This window comes from Epargyreus clarus, unplaced genomic scaffold, assembly GCF_041222505.1.
Source record: "Epargyreus clarus isolate Ecla_fem2 unplaced genomic scaffold, WU_Ecla_fem_2.2 ptg000019l, whole genome shotgun sequence".
In the NCBI taxonomy this organism is placed as follows: domain Eukaryota; kingdom Metazoa; phylum Arthropoda; class Insecta; order Lepidoptera; family Hesperiidae; genus Epargyreus; species Epargyreus clarus.
Window position 1 is genome coordinate 8,585,817 of NW_027332227.1, and position 15,191 is coordinate 8,601,007.

Below are 15,191 nucleotides of genomic sequence, written 5' to 3' on the forward strand. Positions count from 1 at the left end.
ACAATGTACAAGTAACAATATTTAAGGAAAAAACACAAGTTAACCATTCTATTCCTTTACAATTTGTTTCCTTAGCTTAACAGCAACATGGTAATACAATGCATACGCATATTAAATTTAAGAAAGAAACTAATTTTATTTCAATATTTGATCATAACAAATTTTAACATAGGCCACCTGCTCAATAAATAATTTTAATTAGAATAGACTTACATAATATTGTACTATGTGATAATATATTTTGTATACAAAACTGTTACCTAAGGCTATTTTTGCCAAGTAATAAACCTAGCTATGTGTTATTGAAGGAGTGACATGTTGCCTAGTAAGTAAGTAATAAGAACATCATTTGATATAAATTTTGTTTGTTGATATAAAAATTTGTTCAGTTTTTTATAAGAGTTTATTGCTTATTTATTATTATTGGCTGACTTTGTATAGCATATATACACTTGTTATGTACCTTTATGAATATAAATATCATAGCCTGGTATTTCATACTTGACAATTATGTGTCAACAAAAATAAATAAAATTATTCATTTAAAGGAAACGTAAGTTCCTTGAAATTCAGTCCATATAATTGCTATCTTTAAATATATATTGTATTATATATATATATCAATAAATTAAATAAATTTACTTTCTTTTTGAAATCCTTTGTTAAGATGGCTTTAATAATATGCCACAGCATTTAGTGGATAAAATGCTTTATTAGTATACAGCACCTACACTTGCATAATCTTAAGGATTATATTAAGTAAACTTGGTGAAAAAAGCAAGGCATTTTTGAATTATATAAATTCATTCATAAATTTTATATCAAGGAACTACTTAGGTCATACAGAATGGGAATGAAATAAAATATTTAGTTTCAAAAGTATACACAATAATATTTACAACATTGAAATATTATCTTCTATGTCTCCATATTTTTATAGGACAAAATCAAAAGAATAAAGAAACTGGAATTCAGGGTAACCTATCAGATATCCAACCTTTGTTTACCTTGATTAAAATATTATTGGAGTCTTAACCAATTATATCCCTCAAAATAATTACATATTTATTCATACAGCTGAGCATAAGATGAGTTCACAGTGATTTTTCGTGATATATATTATTATATATATCACTTAATTAATATATACAATGTTTATATTAATTCGACAGTTACAAATTATATTTAATTATAATTACAATTTATGCAAATATATGTACATAAATATATACATACATATTATATATATAGAGGTAGTACATAATAAATAAATATATAAATTTATATTTGTAAAATGCCATGGGTAATTGTGCTGAATCCCACAGTGTCAAATCGCTAAAGGATCCAGCGCACCGATATCCCGCGTGCGTTCAAATAACTCCGTCTTGAGAACAAATGAGAAATTCACATACGTGTGATACAAGTATATATATGTGGAACATTACATTAATATAAAAAAAAAAAAAAAAAGAAAAATGGTATCCGGGAGCATTCCTGATAGACGTTTTTGTATTCAAAATTGGGAACAAATGTTAACAAGTGATACTTTACAGTATTATTATTATTATTTTAATAGTACCTATATGTGGATAGCCTTCTTACTGCAGCAATAAACATTTGAAATGCAGAGAAAATATAAATGATTACTATATTTATTTTAGTTCGAGACAAAATATTACATACTTTAGCCTCCACTATTACCAATCAAGTTAATATAAATGATAACTATACATAAAATTATGAAACTTGAGAAGTTTGGACTCTGTAAAAAAAAAAAAAAAAACAAACAAATTCATATAATAATATTTTAAATATTTTATTTATGTTTCATAAGGAACCACATTTGGTCCATTTGAACCGTTTTGGTGGTATCATTTAGTACACTGTGCTATAGATTGCCTCATCTATGCAATCAAAAGTTATGCAAAAAGTGTTGTTACATATTATCATTTATTATATATACTTATGTAATAGATAAGACTTCTGGGGCCACGGCAGTGCCACCGCCAAGTCGAAAAATATTTATTTTATAAGTACTGTGCTTTTTTTTGTATTGAATGTATGAGATGCTGAATTATGCTACATTCTCTTATTATAATTGGTTCTTTTTTAAGTAAAGAAGTCATAAACACACACAGGGAAGAATTAATGGAAGCGCGGAGTTGAAACAGAATTTATTATTTGATTTTCAGGATGTTTCCTAATTGAACACTGCGTTTCCGACCGGTACAGCGACCGTTCCACCACACAGGTCAGCACCTGCGTGGCGTATTTATTTCATAGCTGTGTGATGTTTGTCCGTATTGATTCTACAACAGGTCTTTGAACATCTAACAGTCAGTATTCTATGATCATCGAGGACGAGACAACTGGGGCATAATTGTACAATCAAACAAACTTACCAAGTGTAGTTCGATTGAAATTATGCTCCTAGTTGTCTCGTCCGAAGATGATCAGTCCCACCCTCCCCTGCAGGTATTACACCTGCTCCCGAAAGTTGTAGAATCAATTAAGTGTAGTAACAGATGTCCACGGGCGGCAGTAGCCACTTGACATCCGGTGGACGGCATACTTGTATGCTACTCCTATACTAAAATATATTTACAACTTTAAACTGAATGACAGCTCGACGTAATGACAGCGCGTGACAGACAACGAGGTACAGATTATGCAGAATTTTTATTTTCAGAAAGATTATTTAAACTTATGTGGCGTTAGTAAGTGCTAGGGAGCTAACTAACAGTCAGTATTCTATGATCATCTTCGGACGAGACAACTAGGAGCATAATTTCAATCGAACTACACTTGGTAAGTTTGTTTGATTGTACAATTACTCACTCCTAACAAGAAAATGTACCCAGTTTTGAGAATTGTAATATTTGCGTAAATAAGTTTTGCCACGTCTCCGTGCTAAAATGTCCCTAAAATATTTGAAATAATTATTTATTTATTATTTAAATTACGCAGTATTAGTTATTTATTCGTAAATTTTCTCAAAAGATGTTTTATTTGTCAAGAATTAAAAAAAAGAACTTACTAATAAGCAGTTTGTGACTGTCTTCAATTTCAAGGCGGCGAAGTATTTTTACTAATCTATGTCGAAATAAGAGTACCTTGTAAAGATGGTAGGCTTTTTAATGGTTGCGTGGGCAAAAACACCTAATAGATATAAGCCTGAAATTTAGCATTGCCGTTACTTACCGATGGAATGAATAGCTGTGAATTTATATCAGCTAGACTACATGCTCTACTACTACTATTTTTATATCTTACAAAAACATAGATGCACGCGCCTGCTCAATTCTCAGCCAGGTAAACATCTATTTTACATTTCTGTTTTAGATTTGAATATTGGCGCACTCGTCTTTGTATAGGTAAACTGGGTAATTGTGTTATGTAGAGTGTGTTAATTTACTTATTTATGGATCTAATACGTGGTTGAATATCAACTTTTTGTCAGATTCATTCATCCGAAAATAATATCGGATATCTACTTAGGTATTGGAATTTTAGAAGTATACGAATAAAAACCATATTTGGAAATCACAGCTAACAGGATTACCAGTACGCAATGCTGGACACGGATTCTCTCAGAATGAGAAAAGTTTAGGCCATGGACTAGCAGTCGGCAACACGCGACCCGCAGACCTTCCTAAAACCTAATTTGTCCCCCGTGTAGTAACACGGTAAAAAATACTTAAAAAAATTAGATCTAAATCATTGTATTTGATCAAGGGTATTGAACCAATTTCCAATTAATTTAAAGTATTAAATTATACTTTAAATTAAGACAATCATCATTGACGACCGAGGCTAGTGGTTGTGGCTCATCTGGGATTGATTTCGGATATCTATGAACAGTACCACTTACCATCAGTTGGACGGACGGTTCATTTGCTACATCAAATTAAAATAAATATAGTTCAAAAAACTAAAAAACACGCATTTCATGATATAATGAACTAAAAAGTAGAACATAATTTTTCAATCTAGGAATCAATTAAGTAACAGTTCTCGCCTCGAAAATCGTTAATCCTGAGAATGTTGATAAGGACAATGGTACAAAATTATAAAAATCGTGTATTGTCATCGGTTCTTGATAATTTTTCAAAATTTGAATTAAACTGAACGTTGAAAGTGGATAGAAATCGGGTTCAAAGATTCCGTTACTGTTACGTACATACATACATACAAACATACAACCCAAGCTAATAAAAGCGTGTTAAAAAAAAGAGACGTCGACCGCTGCCATAGACCCTCATACCAACTCTGGTTGATGGATATTCTACTCGAATATACAGATAATGTAGCTTGTCTTAACTCAAGTTAAATTGGCATTACGACCGAAGTGAGAACGTGATTAATTGTGTAGGAATATCTCATAATTATTCAAACAACGAAAATTCTCATCTCTAACTAAGCAAATTGTTCTGTCGCCTTATTGAATTCCGAATGAGCTAATGAGCCTTTTTAGCAAACAATTTGAGCTTTATTTTAAAAACTTAATTAGTAAATTCACTTGAAAGCTAAATATTGGCTTGTAGAGAATTTTTAAAACTGATCTTCTGACGTTGGTATCATACAAAATATAATTTGCCTTAGACTATTATGTTTTAAGTAAGTATTTTAAAGTAAAGGTATTATTTTAAGATACAATATTCAACTGGCAAAGCTACAAAGATGATACATATACATTCCAAAACGATAATTGGATAATTAAATATAATATTACAAAGGTATATGTATTAAAAGTTACACAACAGCATAATACGTCTGTGCGTCTAATAACATTTCTTGAGCAGGATAATATCAAACAATTCCGTAAGAGCCGCAAAAGTTTTGATTGCTAAGTTACCTTTTTGCGGTTAGATTTGGTTACTTTGTTTCCCTCTTTGTCATAAAACTGTGAACATTTTCGTTTCATTTTAATTTAAAATATAAATTAGACAAGTGTGAGGTTATGTATAAGGTAATATTACATCCTGCAGGTAGCGACTAATATTATTTTGGTGGATTAAATAATTTAGATTGGCAGCTAAGTTCCTGCCAATTTTTCAAGTTAACCTTGCAATAAAAAAACATAAATGGTCTAATAATCTATCGAAAGATTTAAAACATTAGGCCACAAACATTCATTTGATATGCAAATTATTTAAATACAAAAAATGTCGGGAACTTAGCCTATTATTGTTTACGACACTTTTAATTATGAAGTGATATTTTTAAACGTTTAGAATCAGCAGTTAGATATTTAATTTTAATGGTAGGGGATTTGAAATAATAATATGAGCCTACTTTAATCAAACATTTATCTTAATCTACAAGTTCATTACAGTAAATACACGAGGGATATTCGTTTATAATATAAAATATAACAACAAGTAAACGTTTTCATGACGATTGGTCATTATAACAATTACGGTGACTATTGAAGACATAATAGCATCTCATTATCACATGTTCATTCACACGCATTAATATTTAAGCATATGAGTAACATAATTCATGGGGCTTAAAATGCGGTTTTTAGGGTTCCATTTTATGCGGATAGAGATAAAAAAATGAATAATAATGGATTTGAGCAATCTACACTCTCTCTTCAATCATACGGATGTACGATTGAAGAGATCAGTTGACCAACCAATATTCGTAATAACCTACGCAAATATTTTCGAGAATGTATGTAAAACTAAAATCAGAACGAAAGTTTTCTATCATAAAGTCTGAAACGGACGAATATAAAATGAGGGTATCAGTATTGTTGTCACGAAGCGAGAACTCGTCTGGGCGAGCCTCACGAGCACACCTCCGCAGCACCGCCAAAACAAACACTGCATTCGGTAATGAAGACAGGAGCAACAAAAGTAAAGACAAGATTCTATAAGTAGAAGTCTGCTGCATTGGAAACAGGTAAACTCTTTCGATTGTTAAACGTAACTTGTTTAGTCTAACGCAAGAAAAATAGGGAGAGAATATGGTACTCCTTTCATCAAGTGTTTCTCATTATTCTTGAAGTATTAATAAAGTATTATTTATTTATTTTTATTCTACAAAACCGAGTTATTTTGGAAAAGTTTGTAAACAATTCTATAAAACTGAAATATGGACTTTTAATTTTAGCGCCGATTGCTAGGGGTTATTCTGATTTCTGTTTGACTCGTGATGTCGTTAGTAAACACATATGACACAGAATTCCAAAAAACTTTTGTTAACTGTCCGTCTGACAACCATATCGGCGCTAAAATGGCGAGTAGCGTTCAAATAAGGACTAAAAAAGTAAATTTAAAAATTGGATTACTTAATTACTTATAAGATTAATACTGAATAAAACCGTAATTTTTTGTTAGCAAGGAAAATGTCGAAAAGTGAAGAAAAGATTCATAATATTTCCTCTTATATTTTGATCATGAAGACGCCTTCGGATCTGATCTCTATTTTACAGTAAGGTTTGCTTTAAATTTGTCCATAAAGATTGCTATTTCCACGACCTGGTAATATTTTACGCGGTTTGTGTTACATTGACACTATATCAACAGTGATGCTAAATTATTCGGTTTGAAGGGAGAATGTGTGTGTGAAGTTGATGGTGTTACAATTTATTAATTGGTTTCTTATAGGTAGTAAAATAATATTTTGATCGATACAATGATGTCTGCGTACAAAAAGGAAAAACAAATATATGAGACGTTTTACATAGTTCTCAGGGATAGCAATTGGCATCATATTTGCAATTATTAGCAACGACGATATACTGTGTGTTGAAAATGTTAAGGAATATAAAAACATTACAGATTAAAGTTGTTGTGCCATTTCAAATGAGACAGTGTTGTTTAGGCTTTACAAATATCTATGTAATTGTCACGGAATAAATACAGATAATTATTGTAAAGTAGTCAAAGTACCCGAAATTTATTTATTTCTATATGTACCAATCACAATAGTTCAAAAACAAAGTTGATACATCGTATATAAATGTTTAAAAATAAAATACGAGTGACTACTATATTACATACGTTTTTGGCTCTACGTAAAGGGTCAACATGTTTGGCATAGGATTTCAAATTACTACATGTTTAACCCTTTCCGCTCGTCTAAGCAAGACGTACGGTTAAAGCGATTTTGCTTTCGTGAATAGGGGAATAGGGGATTTAACGAGGATCGCTCTGTTTCTGGATGCCAGACTCACATAAGAGTACTTATTGCAAGTCTTACAACGTCAAATGTTACTTCAACTTTCTTTCGCTTCGATTTTTTTAATGATTAAGATTTTTACCCTTTAAACAGCATACGTAGTAATTAAATACCTACTTAATAGGCGTACAGCCTATTACAAATTACAATGATTGCTGTTACCTATTTTTAAGTTGGTGAATATTACTATTAAAAAATCGACAAACGATTTTTGCTGCAACGTAAAGAAAACTTAAATTATATTGTAGTTAAAATTCGTGAAGAATTTAACTGTTTTACTACATTATATAAATGTGATTTTTAAGTATAATAATTGCGATGCGGTTGTGTGATATTGCATATAATTTTCAACAGGCGTATATTAGACGAAGACGCAATATAGGTACAATTGTGTCGAGTTTCGTCTGAATTGGCTCAATACTTTCCAAAGTTCAATTTATATAAAAAGCTCCTATTTTTTTACATGACGTATTTTCCTTCGTGTATTTTTTCCCGTTCATTAAAGTACCTACAGATAAAAAATGTTTACAGAACCATTCGTTACAAGCAGTACTATTTGAATTGTATAAGCATTAATTTAATCGTCCTGTATTATATTGATAGATAACTGTAGAAAATTGTAGGTCTGAACATATTGATGCTTGTTATCTTGATGTCAAATACACTTCCAGTTTCTCAACAATAATACGCCCACAAATGAGTATAATAACGATGTGATTCAGCCTTCCTTGCACAGTTATAGTTCGATCAGAAAGAATACAAGTGAAAATGGAGTCGAAGCATCAAAAATTGAAATTTGAAGAAGTGTTTAGATTGACAGATCGGTGTTTGTGGATAAATGGCTCTCATCCAGCCCTCCCACGAGACATAAGATGGGCTTTGAAATCATTTGCAACCGTCTCAATTTCTTTCCTATTGCTCTGTCTTTTATTAAACTCCATAATAAACTACCGTATACCAAACAAAGAGTTTACGGATATGGTCAGGGAGACTATAGTAGCAACTTTAGCATTCACGCTTATTTGTAAATATGTTGTCGTTGTCTATAACAGGAATATAGTACGCAACTTAATTCGCTATATCAATGATGATTATGAAATCTCGGTGCACTTTCCTGAGGAGGAAAAAGAAATTATCGACAGATATATAAAGAAGAGTAAAACTGTTCTCAAGTTCTGGATACTGTCGACAGTACCGACATTCTTTGTGTTCATGTTAACATCGTTTGGTTGTACCTTTTATTATTATTGTCGGGGTACTGTTAAATTTGTTCCATTGCTTGAGATCATGTTACCGCCCGCAATGGAACAACATAAAAATGATCTTCTTGGATATATGATTATAAACACGTTAGAATCTGTCTTTGCTGTTTACGCAACATTTATTTACAATGGCTTTGAACCTCTACTTCCTTTATTTTTGTTACATTGTTGTGGTCAGTTAGAAATACTTAGTTTGCGTATGAAAAATATTTTTAAACAGACCGAAAATCCTGAAGAAATATGCGAGAAAATTAAGGAAATCAATATAAAATTGCAATCTATTTACGAGTAAATTCTTCGAATAGTGTATTTTATGTTGTTTTTTTATTTATATTTATAGCTATTGTAAGTATTAATTTCAATTTACAGATTTGTACAGGATGTTCAGATTACATTTTTACCTTTGTCTGAATTTACGATGAAAACTACAACATTCCTATTACCATTCACCGTATTCGAAGTTGTTCAGGTAATCAAACATCATTAATATATTTTGTATCGATATAATAAATTTAAACAGTTTTTTTTTAATAATATATGAGTAGCAGACGAGCATGCAGTCCACCTGATGGTAAGTGGTTACTGCCGCCCATGGACATCTGTAATCAACCCCAGATAGAATTAGATATTCCTACCTGAGGTCGACCACAGATGCGCCGCTACTCCTGAGGACTAAGCTGGAACGCTTCGGAAAAGTATGCCTCCCTTGCCACACCCTTCAAAACGGAACACAGCAACGCTTAACACTGCTGTTATGAGGCAGAAATAGGTGTGGCGGTGGTGCCGCCCGAGTCGAACCACAAAGGGTTCTACCACCTTCGTTAAGTTAGTTCGTTAGTTAAAATTTATTTATTGTTTGAGATAATTTATATATGTGCTTTTATTTCATTCTTATTTAACTGAACTTTATGGTTGCAGTCTTTACGGCGAAATGAAATAAATATTGAATTTCTGTCGTTGCTCTCTGGCGCCAAGTGTCAATTCTTCATGCCTTGCTACTACAGTGATTTTCTAATGGAAATGGTATGTAACAAACATCTCAAGAAAAGAAAATAAGCAATTACTATATTAGGTTTGCTTTTAAACAATTATTCTGATCTATAATAGAGTAAGACATCAACTTGTCTTTCTGTAACGTGATGCACATTTGTCTTGATTCTTTTTAATCTTGAAAAAGTTTGTGTGTGTGCTTACTTCGTCGAACTCCTATACCTACATGTACACATTTAAGATTTCAATGTCCGAATTTTAAAAGATTTCAAAAAGAGAGTTAACGCTTATATTAATTTCATTTCTGCTATATTTTCCATACCAGGGTCCTAATATGATAATCTATTCTTAAGGAATATACTCTAAACAATATTAGAAAAGTCACGGCATGCTATCGTAAGTGATAGACATAGAAGGTTCTGGAACATACACTTATATATTAGCAATGTATACGAAATGTTTTCTTTTTCCTTAAGAATGATCAAAAACAATTTTATTTGAGAAAATTGACGTGAACTTTATGTATTTACTACATTGCTTTGATGTTTTATGTCCAAGGAAATGGAGCATAATACAAAAATGTTGATAAAAAATAGCTGATTCTATTTGATGTGTATTTGTCTAAATAAAATTTTTATCCTTACCCTTGGTGTGGTAAGGGAGAAATACTTTTCCGAGGCGTTTCAGCTTAGACCTCAGGGGTAGCGACGCATCTTTGGCCGACTTCAGATAGGAAATCTAATCCTATCTGGGGTTGATTACAGATGTCTATGGGCGGCAGTAGCCACTTACCATCAGGTGAACTGCATGCATCCTTTCTGTGAATAACTATGATGGTACATTATTTCTGCGTATATTTTATACATCTATAGAATATGTGCTGCTTAAGAATGTTCTAAAATACGCACTTATATAACGGGTGAACATTTTTAGCAAAAGACAATGTATGCATCTATGTATCGTATCTATCTATATCATTGATACCCTTCATGTCCATTTAATATTACCAAAATATAAAAAGTTACTATGAAATATAAGTAAAATTTGATTCATTTAATGCTCCGTTTATTTTCACTAAAACGTCACAGGCATGGGTCGTGATAAATACGAGTAAAGTATGATATTTCTATTCAATATTAACAGGAACAATGTTGTATAAAACAATGGTTTGTCTGCCACGTCCCGTGTCTGACTCGTTCAATGCCTGTATATGAATCTGTCGGGGGTAGGTCTAAAAAACGTTGAAAGCGGACTACGCTTACCTACCATTTTTTTTTACTTGCTCTTCCTATTAAACGTTCGTAACATTTGATATTACGCATTTGATTTGGATGTGTCTTGGTGTACGGATCGCTGTGTTTCAATGATAACTAATTTTATTATTACTGAATTACTGATTGACGTCACTTTTCATTTACGGAATTCCACTTAGCCTACAAATCTTAATACTGTTTATAATGAACTATGTTGTTATTTACTAATAATCGTTTTATTTGCATAAACCATCACTCAACGTCCGTAAATAATACTCTTACATACTCTTATATCTAATCCTATCTGTTATATCTAATCTATCTGGCGGTCCTCCACGGTTCGGTTTGCACGGACGTTCTTGCCACGGACGTGTAAGATGTGGAATGAGCTTCCTCCCGAGGTATTCCCGGAGCGCTATGACATGAGGCTCTTCAAAAAAGGTGCAAAAAGAGCTCTCCTTCAAAGCCGGCGATGCATTGGCGACTCCTCTGGTGTTGCAAATGTCCATAGGCGACGTTAACTACTTTCCATCAGGTAGCACGTCTGCTTTATCGTCAGGTTCAAATATAAAAAAAAAAAAATCTAAATAATACTCTTTATTTTAGAGTGCGTACATGCGACAAGAGATTTACTCGTGCGGTTGGGAAAATCATTCGAACATACAAATACGCAAGTCCGTGCTTTTTATGTTGACTAGGACAATAAAGCCTGTCGTCCTCAATACATTTTTTTACCCTCTTAGCCTGCAGACTTACGCAGAGGTATATTAATCAATATATTATTATTTAAATTATTTATTTAATCGTACTACATTTGTGAGTTATAGGACAAACGCATTGAATAACATTTTTTTCTGTACATTTTAAGCCATAAAATAAAAAACTATTTCTCACCTTTTTCAGATGGCTCGTCAATCATACGCCATATACAGTATTTTAAACGCCGTTTGGGTTTAGGTAAAGAAGAGACCAAGAAAAACTACTTCGACTAAAAACTACTGTTTTATTAATAAATTTTGAACTTGTGTGTGCATGTTGCATATTCTGTACCTGTGTTCAGTACCGTAGCGTGGCTTCGCGCTCCCCAGTACCCTTACCAGGAGTTTTTACGTTTCGAACAATATGACTGTTTTGGTATTTGTTTACGTATTGGCCCATACGATCTCCTAGTTCTGACATAATCCGCTAGGGGCGCTGTTTGGAATTTGTATGGGCAAATACGTAAACAAATACCAAAACAGTCATATTTGTCGAAACGTAAAAACTCCTGGTAAGGGTACAGGATAGAAGTTGAATTTGTTGCAGAAGAGAAAAGCAAGGTTGCCCCCATTACGAAATAGTCGGCGGGAGAACCATCAACCCCCCACTGGCACGTTACGCTGCTATGTGTGTATGTGTTAATATGTGAATGTTTTATTGAGCTTAATTAATACATATATAAAATAATAGTATATCGTAAAACTAATAGTATATGACGATATACTGGAAAGGCTATAAGTCCACGCAAAAGGCCCCTTACGATATGTTTTTCATAATACGTTCCTCTGCATTAAGTGTAAGTGAAAAGAACAAAATAACATGGTTCACATTTCAGTCTAAGTGCAATTATAGTTTTAATATACTTCGCGTTATATTTTTTTAAATCCGCTAATCTAAGGCATTAATAATTAGGACGATCGTTTCCTGTCTCCGTCGCAAGGGTGAGTCAATCAATTCCAAGCCGCGTTTAAAACGTTAAAAATCGCATAGGATTGATGATAGACCTGAAATAAAGATTGGGATATGTGTCATTTGGCTTAATTTAGTTCAAAGTTTAAATATTAAACAATACATGCGGATCAGTGGCAGGTTTATACAGTTGCCGCCAGTAGAGTATTTTATTTTTGCCTGCTGACCTCTATAAATCGATGCTCTAGTTCAAAGTCCAGACCAGATACCATCACAAGCTAATGCCAATCACAACTGTTTTTACCTTTGTACTTAGCGAAAGTAGTCGTCAAGATGTAATAATCTGTACATGAATATGAGTCATCCTAGATTTGAATTCTTTAAATTCTGTCGTCCTACTTTAAGCCTATTCAACTAATTGGTAAGTCCGTCACCGTTTATACTTACATCTGTTAATGCATCAAGGGAGACCGCACGAAACATGGTGCGTACTGCAATAGGACGCGCAGCCCGGGATTGAAGCAGGAGTAATGTGTTTCTCAATGTTTTGTGCCGTTCCAAGTAACCTTCCCATCCACAAAAGTATATAGCTAGACGTAGGTTCTCCCCCTGGTACACATTTTGTTTAATATCAATTTAAATTGCCTTGTTTCTGTTTTGATGGAATAAGTAAAGTTAACTTTCTTTATGTTCAAATTATGCTATAAGCAATTGTTATGAAATGTTATGTGAATTGTTATTATAAATTGTAGTTCCTATGTGTTTAAGATTTTCTTTGAAGCGGCTATTATACATACATAACATTACAAGCAATGAGTAAGTCAGTCGGCGTCCACACAAGAACTGCTTCACCATGCTACTATACTTTTTCCACCACCGTTGACATAATGTGATAGTATTTAATTATTATTTTACCATATCCATAAGTTCATCGCTATAATAACAGGGAATGCTGGAAAGTGCTATGCCGCCAATAATAACTGAAATGAACTCCAATTTTATTTCACCTTTGTTGAATGACTAGAACAAAATTTATGATAGTTATTAATAAATTGCGGGTTTATTATTGTTAGATATCTTTATTATTATTCACCTTATTGTTATTGTTATTCCTTACTGTAACTTACCTCGATAACTTGGTAAAAACATATGGGAAGGATAACAGTTGTAGCTTTCAAAGTCAGCTCGTACAATATTTTAAAGCTCTCTTGTACACGTTCGAGAAATCTTTAAAAAAAAAAAAATTTAAAGTGACGTGTTTAGGATCGCTATATCAATGTACAACCGTTTTACCAGTTTTACTATGTAAATAGTAGATTTTACATCTTTTACGTTGTGAAACTGTTTACTATTGCATCATACAACATTGCTGATTATATAAGGTGGCAACTAGTCTTATATTTGTAATAAATTGGTTCTATTAAACTTAAAAATAAAAATTTTATAACGAAAAAACACACAAAAATATTACCTGTAGATTTTCTGCAATTGTTGTACAATTTCATTTAAACTTTTCAATGTTGATTTCTCAGAGTCGTTTTTGGTAAATGCGTTCATGATTCGCCTCCTTACCAGTTCTAATTGGGCACAGCCATGCAGCATAAATATGGGTCCCAACGCTGCCATAGCGATATACATGACTATAGCGTAACAATCGTAAAATGAAAATAAAGTGAAAAGTACTAAATAGACACCGGGCTCGTTTTTTCTTTCCTCTACCGGGCTTGGGTAAGTAAGATCGTACAGGTGAAATAATTTAAATTCTCCTTTAATTGCATAGTACGCCATTAGAATGAACGCTTTTACAGGAAATAAGCCACCAGTAATACTGGCTATCAATATCCATATAACTACCACCTTCTTTCCTCTTTTGCCATAATTGAGTACCAGATGTTGTTCTTCGATAGACAATGTTTTTGCTCGCTCATAATCAACCCTCATTTCGTCCATCAAACCCTTCAACTGATTTTGATATTTTAACATAACACCGTATTTGTACGTCACTACGCTGAAAATCACACTCAGAATCCCATTTGAACAGGCCTGACTGAAATCATTTTTCTTAAGATCGTGGGCAAACGTACTGTACATTAAAAGACAGAAAACAAAGAAGAATATTCCGTGCATCCACATGAACTGAAATAACCACTTTCTATCTCTCGGAATATCTGGATGAGATCTGTTTAGTCTCATTCCAAATATCATAATTTTAAATATTTTATCAAAATTTATATCCATGGAAATGTCCTCCATTATGCTAATCAATGCGACTGAATTAGTTGTTGTCTACGAAACAATAAGACATTAGTACGGTTGCTGTTACCTCTTTTATTATACACTCAAGTTGTTAACAGAGACAAAGAGTAGGTCGAATGCATTTGTATTTAATATTTCATGCCTACATATGATTGTACATTCAGAGTTTCGTGTTGGTGGTTGGTGTTGGTATTAAACTACATAATTTTAATAGTAAGTAGTAGGAAATTGGCGTGTAACTAAAGTGTCAAGTGATTACTTCGGTTCAATTCGTCAATGGTTAACGAATCAATAGGAATCCTATGGATCGACTTAGTTAAAACTATATTTCTATAAGTAATTTCAGGTAAGGTCTTAATTGAACCTTTCTTAAAAATAGAAAACGTTCAATTAAATATTTAGTATTGAAATATATATTTTAATTAATTTATAAATTGAGTTGGAACTGCCCTAAAATGAACATTAATGTTAACATTAGTTTAAATGAACATCAATAAAATTATTCCAGAATTTCTGTTATTTATTCATCATCATTCATCTGAAATTCTGTCGCTGTAGAAAATTGTGTCCA

The 15,191-nt window shown here is 32.5% G+C and overlaps 2 protein-coding genes across 2 annotated transcripts; one reads left to right on the forward strand and one right to left on the reverse strand.

The window, feature by feature from the left end:
* Positions 1–8,070: 8,070 nt before the first annotated feature.
* LOC140750336 (uncharacterized) lies at positions 8,071–11,738 on the forward strand. Its single transcript, XM_073083796.1, has 5 exons — positions 8,071–8,741; positions 8,823–8,922; positions 9,372–9,476; positions 11,303–11,458; positions 11,600–11,738. Exons 1-5 carry the CDS (start codon positions 8,170–8,172, stop codon positions 11,651–11,653), a joined length of 987 nt encoding a protein of 328 aa, XP_072939897.1. The 5' UTR covers positions 8,071–8,169; the 3' UTR covers positions 11,654–11,738.
* On the reverse strand, positions 11,559–14,617 carry LOC140750335 (uncharacterized). The gene is made up of 5 exons (XM_073083795.1): positions 13,836–14,617; positions 13,492–13,591; positions 13,280–13,384; positions 12,812–12,973; positions 11,559–12,459 (listed from the first exon to the last, which is right to left on the reverse strand). The coding sequence occupies exons 1-5, from the start codon at positions 14,615–14,617 to the stop codon at positions 12,406–12,408; spliced, it is 1,203 nt and encodes a 400-aa protein (XP_072939896.1). The 3' UTR covers positions 11,559–12,405.
* Positions 14,618–15,191: the final 574 nt, after the last annotated feature.

What these genes read in the sequence shown, in the direction of transcription:
- LOC140750336 (XM_073083796.1), top strand. Translation starts at nt 8,170, where the DNA reads ATGGTCAGGGAGACTATAGTAGCAACTTTAGCATTCACGCTTATTTGT. An exon ending in CCGTATTCGAAGTTGTTCAG is followed by an intron (nt 8,923 to 9,371) that starts GTAATCAAACAT and finishes TTATGGTTGCAG; the next exon opens with TCTTTACGGCGAAATGAAAT. An exon ending in GCCTGCAGACTTACGCAGAG is followed by an intron (nt 11,459 to 11,599) that starts GTATATTAATCA and finishes CACCTTTTTCAG; the next exon opens with ATGGCTCGTCAATCATACGC.
- LOC140750335 (XM_073083795.1), bottom strand. Translation starts at nt 14,617, where the DNA reads ATGGAGGACATTTCCATGGATATAAATTTTGATAAAATATTTAAAATT. An exon ending in GTTTTTACCAAGTTATCGAG is followed by an intron (nt 13,385 to 13,491) that starts GTAAGTTACAGT and finishes ATTTTGTTCTAG; the next exon opens with TCATTCAACAAAGGTGAAAT. An exon ending in CCCTTGATGCATTAACAGAT is followed by an intron (nt 12,460 to 12,811) that starts GTAAGTATAAAC and finishes TCTTTATTTCAG; the next exon opens with GTCTATCATCAATCCTATGC.